This window comes from Stomoxys calcitrans, chromosome 4, assembly GCF_963082655.1.
Source record: "Stomoxys calcitrans chromosome 4, idStoCalc2.1, whole genome shotgun sequence".
In the NCBI taxonomy this organism is placed as follows: domain Eukaryota; kingdom Metazoa; phylum Arthropoda; class Insecta; order Diptera; family Muscidae; genus Stomoxys; species Stomoxys calcitrans.
The window spans coordinates 160,185,099-160,203,539 of NC_081555.1; the positions used below are offsets into that span (position 1 = coordinate 160,185,099).

Below are 18,441 nucleotides of genomic sequence, written 5' to 3' on the forward strand. Positions count from 1 at the left end.
GGTGGAGGGTATATAAGATTCGGCCCGGCCGTAGTTAGCAAGCTCTTACTTTTTTTTTTTTTTTCTTTTTTTGACTGAGTTCCATGAAAAGCGAAAACTCTCTCTCTTTCTCCACTTTTTCGACTATTGGTACTTCTCATCCATCACCATGACATCTGCAGACAAAAAAAAAATATTAAAAATATTTGTAATAATAATAAAGTGGTTGCAAATTGACTTAAATAGACACTGGAGATATATGAGGGTCATACGACAAGAGGGCTTTTACACACTCAATTGGGAATAACAATTCGTAGATATACGATTATTTGGATATAAAGACACATATGCATATGTGAATGGGATGTGTTTTTTATGTTTTTTTTTTCGGTCTAGACATATTCATAGTGTGCAGATTGTTTTGGATTCATAGTGTGTCAACGTTTTCTGTACAAAGAGGCCTTTTACTACTACGCAAACATGTAAAATGTAATACAGGGTCGTTGGGACGAAGTGATATCAATTCAAACTACAAAATTTTTTTGTCTAAAAATATTTGTTATTGCTTTAAATGACTACTTGTTAGGACGGGCTTAGCTTCGACTAAAATCCTTAAATTTTGTCATAGCCATAGAGGAGATAGCCGTGCAAGATTCAGAGAAGTTCGGTTGATAAATGCGTTAGCAAAGGCCTTCGAAGTGAATTTTGGGAGATACACTTATATATAAATAAGAGCTATAACTCAATCTGATCCGATTTCAATGAAACTCTCCAATGAAGAAATATAACAGAAACCTTCTTGTCAAATTGCGCGAGGATTGATTAATAAATCACAAAATTTTGAAAATGTATATTGTAGCTATATCTACACCGATTTCGACGAAATACACATGGCACAACTCATAAAACAAGACACTTACAAAATGGTGAGAAAATCTGTAAAGAAATACGCTGACAATGGCTCTAAAAGTGACAAGAACAAGTGAAAATGCCTTAAGTTCGGCTGGGACGAACTTTGGATACCCACCACCTCGGATATAAATGAAAACCACCTTTCGTCATTGTAGCTATATCGAATTATGGTCCGATTTGGACCAAATTCGGAACGGAAATTAAGTGGCCTAATAAGTACAACTCATTGTTCAGTTTTGTAGAACAAAATAATGGTATATTTGGTACCCAAATATCGATCTGAAACATATTCGAAAGAGATCGGTCTAAATGGCAGCTATATCCAAACTTGGACTGATTTGGGCCAAATTGAAAAAGTATGTCGAAGGCCCTAACACAATTCACTGTCCCAAATTTCGGCGAAACCGGACAATAAATGCGCCTTTTAGGGGCCTCAAACCTTAAATCGAGAAAAAATCGAGAAAATCTAGACTGATTTCGGCCAAATTGAAGATGGATGTCGCAGGGCCTAACACAACCAATGGTCTTAAATTTCGGCAAAATCGGACAATAATTGCGCCTTTTATGGGCGCAAGACCCTAAATGAAGAGATCGGTCTATATGGCAGCTCTATCCAAACCTGGACCGATCTGAACAAAATTCAAGAAATATGTCGAAGAGCCAAACACATTTCACTGTCTCAAATTTCGGCGATATCGGACAATAAATGCGCCTCTTATGGGCCAAAAATCTTTAATAGCGCTGTCTATATGGCAGCTATATCCAAATTCTGACCGATCTGGGACAAATTGCAGAAAGATGTGGAGGGGCCTAACACCTCTCAATGCCCCAAATTTCGGCGAAATTGGAGAATAAATGCGCCTTCTATGGGCCTAAGATCTTTAATCGAGAGATCAGTCTATATGGAAGCTATATCCAAATCTGAACCGATGTGGGCCAAGTTGAAGAGAGATGTCAAAGGGCCCAAAACAACTCAAGTCCCAAATTTCGGCGAAATCGGACAATAAATGCGGGCTTTATCGCCCCAAGAAATTAAATCGGGAGATCGGTCTATATGGCAGCTATATCCAAATCTGGACCGATCTGGGCCAAATTGAAGAAGGATATCGAAAGGCCAAGTACAACTCACAGTCCCAAATTTCAGCAAAATCGGATAATAAACGAGACTTTTATTGTTCTAAGACCTTAAAGCGTCAGATCGGTCTATGTGGGGGCTGTATCAAAATTTTGCCCGATATAGTCCATCTTCGATCTCAATTTACTTATGGAAAAGGGAATCTGTGCAAAGTTTCAGCTAAATATCTCTATTTTTAAAGACTGTAGCGTGATTTCAACAGACTGACAGACAGACAGACAGACAGAAAGACAGACAGACGGACAAAGAGACAGACAGACGAACAGAGAGACAGATAGGCAGACAGACAGACAGGCAGACAGACAGACAGACAGACGGACAGACAGTCTGACATATATACCGACAGTCTGACAGATAGATAGACAGACAGACGGACAGACAGACAGACAGACAGACAAACGGACAGACAGACGGACAGACAGACCGACAGACAGACCGACAGACAGACAGACAGATAGACGGGCAGACAGACAGACAGTCAGACGGACAGATAGACGGGCAAGTGGACAGACAGACGGACAGATAGACGGGCAGATATACAGACAGACAGACAGACGGACAGGCGGACAGACAGAAAGACAGACAGACAGGCAAGCGGACAGACAGACGGGCAGACAGACAGACAGAGATATAGACGGACAGACAGACAAACAGAAAGACAAAGAGACAGACAGCCTGACAGACAGACAGACAGACGGACGGACAGACGGACAGATGGACAGACAGATGGGCATAGCTAAGTCGAAACAAAGTGAATCTGAGTCCTTCGGTATACTTGTTAATGGGTCTGTCTTCCTTCCTTCTGTGTGTTACACACAAATGCACTAATGGAACTACCCTGTTCCACAGTGGTGGTGTAGAGTATAAAAAATGATAATGGATGAAAATTGATATGCTATTGAAGCTATATCGGGGTATTATAACTTTGTGCATTTGTTTGCAATGCTTAGAAGGAGAAGAGCTAGACCTCTTGGTAAGTATATCGATCGGCTTCGAATCACTTCCCGATTCGACTTAGCTGTATCCGTCTGCCTGTCTAACATTTTAAACATGGTTTTTTTCGACGACTTCTAATAGACATGACAAGCCTGGTCTATATCGTTCCATAACTTAATGTGTATTCTAAAAAAAAAGTCATTTAAAATCGTTTCAAATACGATCCCTGGTGGAGAGTAAATAAGATTGTATCCTTTCATGGGGCCTTTACAAACCATTTACTTTAGCCATCTGATTGCTATTGCGGCGTTGATTACGATGAATTAGAACCTTCCGGTTGTTATTTTCCAACCTTACTATAACGACTAAAGTATATCACGAATAGTTTTTATTTTTTTTTTTTACATTGAAACAAGTAAACCCGTGCTAAGTTCGGCCGGTCTGACGGTCTGAATCTTGGAAACCCACCACCAGGATTCTGCTAAAAATGTATACAAAATAAATTTAGTTGAAGGACGCAATTTTATTCCATATACCAAACTTCTATCAAAAAAAGCAAAAATTAAAGCTTCTACGAATCAATGTAAAACTTCTCTCCAAAGAGGTGGCACTGGGGCACGCCGTTCGGATTAGGCTATAAAAAGAAGGCCCCTTATCATTGAGCTTAAAACTTCAATCATTGATATGTGAGAAGTTTACTACGGTTCCTAAGTGCAATGTTCATGGGCAAAATTTGCATTTATGTACCAAACCAAGTGCAAAATTTTCGCCATATCGGAAAAAAATTGCGACTTGTAAGGGCTTAAAAAGTTAAATCGTTAGATCGGTTTATATGAGAGCTATATCAGGTTATAGACCGATTCAGATCGTACTTGTGACAGTTGTTGGAAGTCTTAACATAACACAGCATACAAAATTTCAGCTAAGTTGAACAAAAATTGTGTCTTGTAAGGCTCATGAAGTCAAATCGGGAGATCGTTTTATATGGGAGCTATATCAGGTTCATGACCGATTTGAACCGTACTAGGCACAGTTGTTGAATGTCATAACGGAACACTACATGCAAAATTTCATCGAAATTGCGAGCTTCCCAACGGTAATTCAATCATAGTACCAACTCATCTACCGGGGTCCTTGAGCATCTGTTCAACTTCCATCGAAATTGTCTGACTGTAGGATTCATGTCAGTGTCTTATCGGTATTCTAGTCGTTCGAATAACAGCAAATGTTAACATAAAACTTTATAAAGTTGGAAATAAGTCAATTTAACAGATTTCCTTGACAGATCTGTCAAATAAACCTACGCTAAGGCTTTATTAAGTTTTGTGCGACAAATAACATAAAAATCAAAGTTTTAAATTTACAAAAATTCAATTTTCCATACATATGCTGACATTCCCAAGAAACCACATAGCAGAGTATTATAAAATGTGAATAGAAATACAATGCCAACAATCCTTTGACAAATTTAAAAGTGTTATTAAAATATTTCCCCAACAGCATCATTTGTCCAGTTCTAAGAAGAGAAAATTTCTTGGCACATCCGGCTTAGAAAAAGAAACTTTTTTTTTTTTGTTTCTTAACAAACTCACATAAACTTTCACAGATCTGTTAAGTAAAATGCTTTTGTCTCATTTGCATAAACATTATCACATACGCAAGTCACTATGCTAGCACGTGTCCTTGCTGCATACAACGACATTCATTCATTCTTTTGTATGGCTTGGCATTTCTGCACTTGAAAGGCCAGCAAACAGTTGAAATGGAATATCTACGACAATTTTAAGCAAGTATCTGCTGTGAACCAGAAAATTTATAGAGAAAGTACAATGCAGAGAAGCTATTTGCATTTTCATGGCACATTTCAAGAGAATGGAATGAAGCAGAAACAAGTCAGAGCCGGGACGAATCTTGTATACCCTCCACCATTGATAGTATTTGTCGAGTTCTATGGGCAGTATCTCTTTTTAGGCAAACAAAGAATATGGAATAAGAATTGTTATGCTATTGGAGCTATATCAAGTTATAGTCCGATTCGGACTATAAATGAATGCTGAACATTGTAGAAGTCATTGTGTAATATTTTAGTTCATTCGGATAACAATTGCGCCTTGTAGGGGCTCAAGAAACAAAATTGGGAGATATGTTTATATGGGAGCTGCATCAAGCTATTGATCGATTCAGACCATATTAGACACCTATGTTAAAGGTCATGAGAAAAGCCTCGTTGTAAGTAATACCAAAACACTTCGTACAAAATTTCAGTCAAATCGGAAGAGAATTGCGCCCTCTAGAGGCTCAAGAAGTCAAAACTCAAGATCAGTTTATATGGCAGCTAAAGGGTGATTTTTTTGAGGTTAGGATTTTCATGCATTAGTATTTGACAGATCACGTGGGATTTCAGACATGGTGTCAAAGAGAAAGATGCTCAGTATGCTTTGGCATTTCATCATGAATAGACTTACTAACGAGCAACGCTTGCAAATCATTGAATTTTATTACCAAAATCAGTGTTCGGTTCGAAATGTGTTCATTCACCGTAACGTTGCGTCCAACAGCATCTTTGAAAAAATACGGTCCAATGATTCCACCAGCGTACAAACCACACCAAACAGTGCATTTTTCGGGATGCATGGGCAGTTCTTGAACGGCTTCTGGTTGCTCTTCACTCCAAATGCGGCAATTTTGCTTATTTACGTAGCCATTCAACCAGAAATGAGCCTCATCGCTGAACACATGAATGAACACATTTCGAACCGAACACTGATTTTGGTAATAAAATTCAATGATTTGCAAGCGTTGCTCGTTAGTAAGTCTATTCATGATGAAATGTCAAAGCATACTGAGCATCTTTCTCTTTGACACCATGTCTGAAATCCCACGTGATCTGTCAAATACTAATGCATGAAAATCCTAACCTCAAAAAAATCACCCTTTATATCAAAACATGGACCGATTTGAACCATACTTACTACAGTTGTTGGAAGTGATACCAAAACACCTCGTGCAAAATTTCAGTCAAATCGGAGGAGAATTGCGCCCACTAGAGGCTCAAGAAGTCAAGACCAAAGATCGGTTTATATGGCAGCTACTAGCTGACCCGAGCCAGCTCCGCTGCGCCTTCTTTCACTTTATATGGAACAAAAATTTTCCTTGGAATATTTATTTTCGACAATTACAGAGCTTTTAGTGAAATAACATGCTATGAAAATATTAGGTTGCCCAAAAAGTAATTGCGGATTTTTCATATAGCGTTGACAATTTTTTTCACAGCTTGTGACTCTGTAATTGCATTCTATCTTCTGTCAGTTATCAGCTGATACTTTTAGCTTGCTTTAGAAAAAAAGTGTAAAAAAAGTATATTTGATTAAAGTTCATACCAAGTTTTCTTAAAAATGCATTTACTTTCTTTTAAAAAATCCGCAATTACTTGTTGGGCAACCCAATAGTATATCGCTTGAAAACAGTTTAGCAATATAAGTGCCTTTATCTGAATCTTATATGATCTTTATTGGTCTACGAATTTAAGTTTGGATGTAAGGTGTACTCCATTCTTAAAATACTTTATTTCAGCTCGATGTTCTCATGATATCTGATTTAGTGGTGTTTTCGGGGAGAGGTGGTCCCCCAGATACTTGGCCCTGAAAAAATATCAGCATCGTGCTTTTTTCTCAAACACCATTTATTTAAACCCCATATTGCCATTGGCTTAAGAGGAGTTTGCATGATGAGACGTCCCCCAAACACATGACCACAAAATTGGCTGTAAAATTCGTTTTCCAATCTCATATACCGTTCATTCCAGCCACATATTGGCATGGACGAAAAATTTTTACTCTTTGGGAAGTGTTTTGGGGAAGGGGTGGACCCCCAGAAACGTGGTTGCACATTTGGATTTCAGATTCGTATTCTACTCCCAAATACCTTTCATTTGAGTCCCATATTGCCATGGTCGGTAAATATGTTTGATTTTGGGATGTTTTGGGGGTAGGGGTGGTCCCCCTAACACTTGGTCCGACAATTGGATATCAGATACGTTTTCTTATCCTAAATACCTTTCATTTGAGTCCCATATTGTCGTGATTGGTCTAAATGTATGTTTGGTAGGTTTTAGGGTGGGGCGGCCCCCTAGGTACCCCATCCGAAATTTGGGTAGAAAATTTTTGTTTTTAGGGTACTATATAAGAGCACACGAAAATCGCACTACCCATCTCCGAGATCTGGCGTTTCTGAAAATTAGGGCAAGGGGGAGGGTCCGCCCCCCCCTTCAGATATCAAAAAATTTTGTACTCTATTTTCACCACGGGATCATTATGCAGTGAAAATTTCTAGAAAATTGGTTTAGCCGTATTTGAGTCTATAAGGAACAAACAAACAAACAAACAAACAAACAAACAAACAAACAAACAAACAAACAAACAAACAAACAAACAAACAAACAAACAAACAAACAAACAAACAAACAAACAAACAAACAAACAAACAAACAAACAAACAAACAAACAAACAAACAAACAAACAAACAAACAAACAAACCCATAGCAGCTATATTGAAATATGGTCCGATTTTGACCAAACTCGACATGGATGTCAGGGGTCTAGTAAAATGCTCTGGAAAAACAGAATTTTGCGTTAGTATATTCTGATCTCCACAACATTCCCCGACCACCACCACCAATATATACCCATCTTCCTATTTAACTTCTTAGGCCCATAAAAGGCCTATTTATACCCTCCAGCATAGGATGGGGGGGGTATACTAATTTCGTCATTCTGTTTGTAACTACTCGAAATCTTCGTATCGTCGCGACATTTTATGACGATCTAGCCATGTCCTTCCGTCTGGCCGTCTGTCTGTTAAAATCACGCTACAGTTTTCAAAAATAGAGATATTGAGCTGAAATTTTGCACAGATTAGTTTTTTGTCCATAAGCAGGTCAAGTTCGAAGATGGGCTATATCGGACTACATCTTGATATAGCCCCCATATAGACCGATCCGCCGATTTAGGGTCTTAGGCCCATAAAAACCACATTTATTATCAGATTTTGCTGAAATTTGGGACAGTGAGTTGTGTTAGGTTCTTCAACATCCTTCTGCAATTTGGTCCAGATCGGCCCAGATTTAGATATAGCTGCCATATAGACCGATCCGCTGATTTAGGGTCTTCGGCAAATAAAAGGCGCATTTATTGCCCGATGTCGCCGAAATTTTGGACAGTGAATTGTATTAGGCCCTTACTACGTTAATTTTTGCTCAGATCGATCCAATTTAAATATACCGGCCATATAGACCGATCTCTCGATTTAAGGTTTTGGGCCCATAAAAGGCGCATTTATTGTCCGACTTCGGCGAAATTTGGGTCAGTGAGTTGTGTTAGGCTCTTCGAGATTATTCTTAAATTTGGCTCAGATCGATCCTGATTTGGATGTAGATGCCATATAGACCGATCCGCCGATTTAGGGTCTTCGGCCCATAAAAGGCGCATTTATTGCCCGATGTGTCCGAAATTTTGGACAGTGACATACTACGTTAATTTTGCTCAGATCGATCCAGATTTAAATATATCGGCCATATAGACCAATCTCTCAATATAAGGTCTTACGCCCATAAAAGGCGCATTTGTTGACCGATTTTGTCAAAATTTTTGACAGTGAGTTGTGTTAGGTTCTTTTACATCCTTCTTGGTCCAGATCGAACGGGCGGGCCGAATCTTGGAAACCCACTCCCATGGATTCAGCTCAAATATGGGAGCTATATCTAGTTATAGAACGAATTGGACCGTACTAGGCGCAGTTATTGAGAGTCATAACAGAACACTATATGCCATATTTCAGCCAAATCGTATAAAAAATCTCGACTACTAAGGGCTCAAGAAGTCAAATCGGGAGATCGATTTATATGGGAGCTATATCATGTTCTTGACCGATTTGAACCGTATTTAGCATAGTGGTTGAGATTCATAACAGAACAGCAAAAACGCCAGTTCTCCGAGATGGTTGGCGAAAAGCGAAATTTAGTTTGCTTATAATAACTTAAATACAGAAATTTTTATCCTTATTTAGGGTGGGATATCTTGGGAGCCGCCCCACCTCCAAAGCCACCAGCCAAATGAAATATAAACCAACAAGTAGAAAGGCGAAAAGTTCGGCCGGGCCGAACTTTGGATACCCACCACCTCGGGTATATATGTAAACCACCTTTTGTAAAAATCCGGTGCAAAACGCATGCCTTATGCCCCATAGCAGCTATTAGTCAGTGTGTCAAATTTCAGTGAAATCGGTTTAAAAATGCGCCTTTAATGGGGCCAAGACTTTAAATCGAGATATCGCTCTATATGGCAGCTATATGCAAATCTTGATTGATCTAGACCAAATTGCTGAAATATGTGGAGGGGCTTAACCTAACTCACTGTCCCAAAAATTCTGGCGACATCTGACAATAAATGCGCCTTTTATGGGCCTAAGACCCTAAAACGGAGGATCGGTCTATATGGCAGCTATATCCAAATCTGGACCGATCTGAGCCAGTTGACGAAGGGTGTCGAAGGGCCTTAGACAACACACTGTCCAAATTTCAGCTTAATTGGATAATAAATGTGGCTTCTATGGACCTAATACCCTAAATCGGAAAATCGGTCTATATGGCAGCTGTATCTAAATCCAGACCCATCTGAGCTAAATTAAAGAAGAATGTCGGAGGGCCCAACACAACTCATTGTCCCAAATTTCAGCAAAATCGGAAAATAAATGTGGCTTTTAGGGGCCTAAGACCCTAAATCGGAGGGTCGGTCTTTATGGCAGCTATATCCAAATCTGGACCGATCTGAGACAAATTAGAGTAGTATATCAAAGGGCCTAACACAACTAACTGTCCCGAATTTCAGCAAAATCGGAAAATAAATGTGGCTTTTAGGGGCCTAAGACCCTAAATCGGAGGGTCGGTCTATATGGCAGCTATATCCAAATCTGGACCGATCTCAGTCAAATTGACAAAGGATATCGAAGGACCTAACACAACTCACTGTCCCAAATTTTATCAAAATCGGATAATGAATGTGGCTTTTATGGGCCTAAGACCCTAAATCGGCGGATCGGTCTAAATGGCAGCTATATCCAAATCCAGACCGATCTGTGCGATAATGCAGAAGTATGTCAAGGGGCTTAATTTAACTTACTGTCCCAAATTTCAGTGAAATCGGATAATACATGTGGCTTTTATGGGCCTAAGACCCTAAAACGGAGGATCGGTCTATATGGCAGCTATATCCAAATCTGGATCAATCTGAGCCAAATTGACAAAAGCTGTTGAAGGGCCTAACACAACTCACTGTCCTAAATTTCAGCAAAATCGGAAAATAAATGTGGCTTTTAGGGGCCTAAGACCCTAAATCGGAGGGTCGGTCTATATGACAGCTATATCCAAATCTGGACCGATCTGGGCCAAATTGACGAAGGATGTCGAAGGGCCTAAGACAACTCACTGTCCCAAATTTCAGCAAAATTGGATAATTAATGTGGCTTTTATGACCCTAAATCGGAAGATCGGTCTATATGGCAGCTATATCCAAATCTGGACCGATCTCAGCCAAATTGACAAAGGATGTCGAAGGACCTAACACAACTCACTGTCCCAAATTTCATCAAAATCGGATAATGAATGTGGCTTTTATGGGCCTAAGACCCTAAATCGGCGGATCGATCTATATGGAGGCTATATCAAGATATATTCCGATATAGCCCATCTTCGAACTTTACCTGCTAATGGACATAAAAAGATCCTGTGCAAAGTTTCAGCTCAATATCTCCATTTTTGAAGACTGTAGCGTGATTTCAATAGATGGACGGACAGACGGACGGACATGTCTAAATCGTCTTAGATTTGTATGCTGATCAAGAATATATTTACTTTATAGGGTCGGAAATGGATATTTCGATGTGTTGCAAACGGAATGACAAAATGAATATACCCCCATCCTTCGGTGGTGGGTATAAAAATGACAATATGGGACTCAAATGAAAGGTATTTGAGACCAGAGTATATGGGGACGCTTCACCCCAAAAAACACCAACATACCGGACATATTGGTTGCCCAAAAAGTAATTGCGGATTTTTCATATAGTCGGCGTTGACAAATTTTTTCACAGGTTGTGACTCTGTAATTGCTTTTTTTCTTCTGTCAGTTATCAGCTGCTACTTTTAGCTTGCTTTAGAAAAAAAGTGTAAAAAAAGTATATTTGATTAATGTTCATTCTAAGTTTTATTAAAAATGCATTTACTTTCTTTTAAAAATCCGCAATTACTTTTTGGGCAACCCAATATTTACTGACCATAGCAATATAAGGCTCCAATGAAAGGTGTTTGGGAGAAGAGCACCAATAGAATATCCACATTGGCGCAAAATATCTGAAAGGCAGCACCGGCACCCCCAAACAGGACTTATGTCCTGACGTGACCGTAAAGGGCTCAGATAAAATAAGAGAGTGGAAGAAGGCGCAGTGGAGAGGGCCCTCTCCAGCTAGTTTAAGATAGCTGCCATTTAGACTGATCTTCTGATAAAGGGTCTGATACAGGCCTTATTTATTACCCTATTTCGCTGAAATTTGAAACAGTGAGTAGTTTAAGGCCTCTCAATACCTGACCCAAATATGGTTTAGATTGGACTATAGCTACAAGATAGACCGATCTCCTGATAAAAGGTCTGAAGCCCATAAAAGCTTTATGTTTTATCCAATTTTGCCGAAATTTGAAACAATGAGTAGTTCTAGGCCCCCCAACATCTGACTCAAATATGGGTCAAATCACCCGATGTACATATAGCTGTCATATAGACCGATCTTCCAATTCAGGGTCTTAATCAAATAAAAAGCAGATTTATTATCTGAAAATGTTACTGGTAGATGAGTTCTCGTGACCTGAATAAAATATGATCAAGGCCAGCACCTATTAAGATATAACTTCGTATATATTGGTTTGCCCAAAAAGTAATTGCGGATTTTTTAAAAGAAAGTAAATGCATTTTTAATAAAACTTAGAATGAACTTTAATCAAATATACTTTTTTACACTTTTTTTCTAAAGCAATCTAAAAGTAACAGCTGATAAATGACAGAAGAAAGAATGCAATTACAGAGTCACAAGCTGTGAAAAAATTTGTCAACGCCGACTATATGAAAAATCCGCAATTACTTTTTGGGCAACCTAATAGTAGTGGAGTTATAATAAAATCAGATGATTATTATATCCTTATGGTTCAGATCGGTTTAGATTTGGATTAAGCTGCCAAGAAGAGCAAAAATTTGTTCTACCAAATTGTACAGTGACTTTTACTTATTAGACCACTCAATGTCCGTGCCGAATTTGGGTACATAACTTATCCAATTTTCACCGGATTGTGACGAAAGGGGGTTTTCATATATACCCGAGCTGGTGGGTATCCAAAGTTCAGCCCGGCCGAACTTAATGCCTTTTTACTTGTTTTTCTTTAGCATGTAAAGAAACAACTTTTTTCTGCAGCTCCTTGCTAAGCCTTTTAATTAGCATGCTTTATGGCTGCACAAGGATACAAAAACTACGGAAAATTTCTCCTCTGAAGGTGGGGCTTAGAATTGTGGTTTTCTTTCACGAAAGTTTCTTGAGTTTTACATTTTGTTTCCAATAATAATAGATTGTTGCAGGATTTTCCTAAAAACCAATTGCTTTGGTAAATCTTTCCTCTTAGGTAAGCTGTGCACCGGATGGAAAAAGTTTTCAAGCAATTAAGACAAAATAAGTAAAAACATGCTTAGTTCGGCCTGGCCGAATCTTGGGAACTCACCAGCATGGATTCTATTTAAAATTTAGTAAAATGAACTTAGTGGACGGGGCACAAGTGTATTTTCTTGAAGTTTTTGGGGACCGTAGAAGACCAATCAGGAAATCGGCTTATATGAGAGCTATATCTCGTCATATACCGATGTGGGTCAAAAAATGCAGGTTGGAAGTCATAACAGAACACTACGTTCGCCAAATCGTTTCAGTCAAATCGGATAACAATCGCGGCTAATGGGGGCTCAAGATTTCGAATCGGGCGATCGGTTTATATGGGGCTATATCAGGGTATATACCGATTTGAACCATACTTACCACGCAGTCTGAGAGCCATAACAGAACATTACGAGCAAACTTGCACCCAAACCGGATAATAATTGCGGGTTGCAGGGGCTTAAGGTCCCAAACCGGAAAATAGGTTTATATGGTAGACGAATCTGAACTGAATCTGAACCGAATCTGAACAAATCCCCATATACATAAAGTATCTGTACAAAGTTGTAAGCGCATATTTTTATTCGTTCGACAGCTATCGTGATTTCGACTGACTGACGGCTAGACGAACTTGGCTAAATCGACTTAGAATGTCAATATGTTCAAGAATTTATGTACTTTATAGCGTCGTATATCAATATTTCGAAGTGTTACAAACAGATGGAGTAGATTAGTATACCCCCATGCTATGATGCTGTGTATAGAAAAGAACAAGTAAGGGCGTGCTAAATTCAGCCGGGCCGAATCTTATATACCCTGCACCATGGATCGCATTTGTCGAGTTCTATGCGCGGTATCTCTTTTTAGGCAAACAAAGAATATTGAATAAGAACTGTTATACTGTAGGAGCTATATAAAGTTATAGTCCGATTCGGATCATAAATGAATGCTGAACATTATAGAAGTCATTGTGTAATATTTCAGTTCATTCGGATAAGAATTGCGCCTTATAGGGGCTCAAGAAGCAAAATCGGCAGATAAGTTTATATGGCAGTTGTATCAAACTATTGATCGATTCAGACCATATTAGACAAGTATATTGAAGGTCATGAGAGAAGGCCTTGTACAAAATTTCGGCCAAATCGGATGAGAATTGCGCCCTCTAGAGGTTCGAGAAGTCGAGGTCCCAGATCGGTTTATATGACAGCTATACCAGATTATGAACCTATTTGAACCATACTTGGCACAATTGTTGGATATCACAACAAAATACGTCGTGCAAAATTTCATTCCAATCGGACGAGAGTTGCGCACTCTAGAGGCTCAAGAATTCAAGACCCAAGATCGGTTTATATGGCAGCTATATCAGGTTAGAGACCGATTTAGACCATACTTGGCACAATTGTTGGATATCATAACAAAATACGTCGTGCAAAATTTCATTCCAATCGGATACGATTTGCGCACTCTAGAGGCTCAAGAAGTCAAGACCCAAAATCGGTTTATATGGCAGCTATATCAGGTTATGAACCGATGTGAACCATACTTAGCACAATTGTTGGACATCATAACGAAATACGTCGTGCAAAATTTCATTCAAATCGGATAAGAATTGCGCACTCTAGTGGCTCAAGAAGTCAAGACCCAAGATTGGTTTATATGGCAGCTATATCAGGTTATGAACCGATGTGAACCATACTTGGCACAATTGTTGGACATCATAACAAAATAAGTCGTGCAAAATTTCATTCTAATCAGATAAGATTTGCGCCCTCTAGAGGCTCAAGAAGTCAAGACCCCAGATCGGTTTATATGGCAGCTATATCAATACATGGACCGATTTGGCCCATTTACAATACCAACTGACCTACACTAATAGAAAGTATTTGTGCAAAATTCCAAGCGGCTAGCTTTACTCCTTCGAAAGATAGCGGGCTTTCGACAGACAGACAGACAGACGGACGGACTGACGGACGGACAGACGGACGGACATGGCTAGATGGACTTAAAATGACATGACGATCAAGAATATATATACTCTATGGGGTCTTAGACGCATATTTCGAGGTGTTACAAACAGAATGACGAAGTTAGTATACCCTCATCCTATGGTGGAGGGTATAAAAACTAAGAAAAACCACAAGCATTTAGATTTTTAGTTCATTAGTTACCTGGTTAATTGGAGAAATTCAAAACGATTTCAAGGAAAAACTGAATGGAGTTCGTTTTACAGCTATTCTACTGTCTCAAATCCAAGTACATAGAAAAATTGCACAATAATGCTTCTCTTGTGATGAAGTCTTAATTTGACTTTATATATATTGTTAAAAATGAAAAGCAAATAAAAGAAGATCTCAGGTGTGAGTTACTCAATTTGCTGTATAAGGTGGGGACGAATAGTGGCTTAGCAGATTCTGTATTAACGAAACTTTAGTAAAATAAATGTAGGGGGGGAGGGTAAATTTTTTCGGACCAAAAACATTCAATAAGCGTTTATAAAAATCCAAGTCTACGAGGAATATTAGAAACCATAGGCATTTAATCGCCAAAGTCCGTAAATAACTTATTTATCTTATACGCTGAGATAAAATGGCTGAAGGATCCCCGGCTATGTGCGACAGTCAGTGTTTTCTTATTGCATTATTTGTCCCTTTATCTATTTATACCCACCACCGAAGGATGAGGGTATATTCATTTTGTCATTTCGTTTGCAACACACTGGAATATGCATTTCCGACCCGATATATATTCTTGATCAGCGTAAAAATCTAAGACGATCTAGCCATGTCCGTCCGTCTGTCCGTCTGTCTGTTGAATTCACGCTACAGTCTTTAAAAATAGATATATTGAGCTGAAACTTTGCACAGATTCTTTTTTTTGTCCATTTTTTTGTGTATGACTATCACATAAATCAACAAGACGAGACAATTACATTCCGTGATTTTAAAAAACTGAACTATAATCTTCTTAATAGCCTTACTGATAATGTCGAATGGGATTCTATATATCAGTTAAATTCTGTGGATGACCAAACAGCATTTTTGCAGCATTATATTAGCTTAATATATAGTCAATGTGTTCCTGAAAAAACCATTACCATAAAAAATCAGCAACCCCCATGGTTTAATGAACAGTTACGTGCACTAATCGATGAAAGAAATATTGCATACAAACGATGGAAACGATACAGAACAACACAACTGCATGAGCGCTTTAAGTGTGCCAGGCGAAATGTTGGGAAAAGCATAAACGAGGCCAAAACGCTATTCTTTCGGAAAAAATTTCTGAATGCTGTTAACAGCAGATCTAAATGGAAGGAAATTCGTAAAATTGGCATAGGAGCGAAAACCAACACCAACTTTCCGCCCAATCTAAACATCAATGAACTGAATGAGCATTTTGTATCTGTTTGCTCTATATGTCCCCATGAAAATATATATGAAAATATGAACACTGTACAAGTGGAAAATCCATTTTCCTTTTGCTGTGTAGACCAAACTGACGTTTTGAACAGCATACTCTCAATAAAATCTGATGCAACTGGAACTGACGGAATAAATCCAAGATTTATCAAAATTATCATGCCAAAATTGCTGCCATATGCAGCATATATTTTCAATACTGTTCTGACCAAGTCCACCTTTCCGCATGAATGGAAGCTCGCTAAAATCATACCGACTAGAAAATCGAATAATGAATACCGCCCCATTGCAATCTTACCGTTCTTATCCAAAGCGCTAGAGTGCATAATGGCGAATCAAATCGAACAATTCCTGTGCACTCAAAATCTATTATCAGAATGGTAATCTGGTTTTAGAAAAAAGAGAAGTTGCACATCTGTCTTAATAGACGTTGTTGAAAATATTAGACAAAATATGGACAACAAGATGGTATCTTTTCTCCTTCTATTGGATCACAGTAAAGCATTTGATACTGTAAACCATCAAATTCTTGTAGTCACGCTCTCAAAACTATTTAATTTTTCCCGAACTGCCTGTCAACTGATATCATCGTACCTGTCTCAAAGATCTCAGTCCGTATATTGTAATGATATCTGGTCAAATACGCTTCATGTTCCAAATGGTGTGCCCCAAGGCTCAATCTTGGGCCCATTGTTATTCACCATGTACATTAATGATCTGCCCGATGTACCTTTAACATGTAAGATACAAATGTATGCTGATGACGTTCAACTGTATACCTGCACGAAACTGAATGACTTTCAAACATGTATTTCTAATGTAAATAATGATTTGAATTTAATATATTGTTGGGCTGTTAATAATGCCTTACGTTTAAATCCTACCAAATCTAAGCTGATCATCATACACAAAAGAAGTGTAACAATCCCTGACCAAGTTGAAGTAAAGATTGAGAACACGATTGTAAACCGTGTTCAAGCAGCAACAAACTTGGGTTTAACATTCAACTCTACCTTAACTTGGACGAATCATATAAATGCAGCTGTGGGAAAAGTTCGTGGTATGCTGCGGAATATGTGGGCAGCTCGTCTGTCAACTCCTTTCGAAATTCGTATGCTTCTTGCTAAATCTTACTTAATCCCAACTCTTCTATATAATTGTGAATTATTTGCAAGTTGCAGTGCTGATGACAATAGGAAAATCAAAGTTGCCTACAATGATATTGCACGATATGTATACAACAGACCACGGTATGACCACATATCACAATTTGCTTATCAGATTTTTGATCTTTCAGTTGAAAATTTACTAAATGTTAAATGCTTGCAATTACTACATAAGGTTATTTATAACAAAGAACCTGAATATCTTTACAAACACCTACAATTTGCTAGATCAAATCGAGGGCGCAAACTGATTCAACCTAGATTTGAATCTCAAATCACTGAAAGGCAATTTATTGTAAACAGTATTCGTCTCTGGAACACCCTCCCATCATATATACAACTCATAAGCAATGCTATTGAATTCAAAAAGGAGCTACATGATTATTATAAGTAGAAATTGTATGTAGTCTAGTAGAATAAGTTATAATTAAATTATTTATTTATTTTTTTATAAGTTATAGTTTATAATGGAATTAATTGATGAAACTGCACTGTTGTGAACCAGCACAGTAAAATATAAGATATAATCTTGTTGTGCTTGGTGTTAAATAAATGAAATGAATGAAATGAAATGAATCAAGTAAACAGGTTAAGTTCGAAGATGGGCTATATCGGACTATATCTTGATATAGCCCCCATATAGACCGATCCGCCGATTTAGGGTCTTAGGTCCATAAAAGCCACATGTATTATCCGATTTTGCTGAAAATTGGGGCAGTGAGTTGTGTTAGCCCAATCGACATTGGTTTTATACCCACCACTATAGGATACGGGGTATATTCATTTAGTCATTCCGTTTGTAACACATTGAAATATCAATATTCTACCCTACAAAGTATATATATATATTTCGGATCGTCGTAAAATTCTAAGCCGATTTAACGATGGCCGTATGTCTGTCCGTCCGTCTGTTATAATCACTCTACAGCCTTCAAAAAATGTGATATTGAGCTGAAAGTTGGCGTCTTTTTGATGCACGCTGGTTAAGATTTTGAACGGACCAAATCGGACCATATTTGGATATAGCTGTTATATAGACCGATTTTCCGAAAAGGGTCTAATGTCCATAAAAACCTTTTTTTCATCCGATTTTGCTGAAATTTGAAACAGTGAGTAGTTTAAGGCTTCCCGACAACTGACTCAAATTTT

General features: G+C 38.3%; 1 protein-coding gene across 1 annotated transcript; it reads left to right on the forward strand.

Annotated features, from left to right (window-relative positions):
* The first annotated feature begins 902 nt into the window (after positions 1-902).
* Positions 903-16,510, forward strand: LOC131997063 (uncharacterized). Its single transcript, XM_059367338.1, has 2 exons — positions 903-961; positions 15,679-16,510. Exons 1-2 carry the CDS (start codon positions 903-905, stop codon positions 16,508-16,510), a joined length of 891 nt encoding a protein of 296 aa, XP_059223321.1.
* The last annotated feature ends 1,931 nt before the right edge of the window (positions 16,511-18,441 follow it).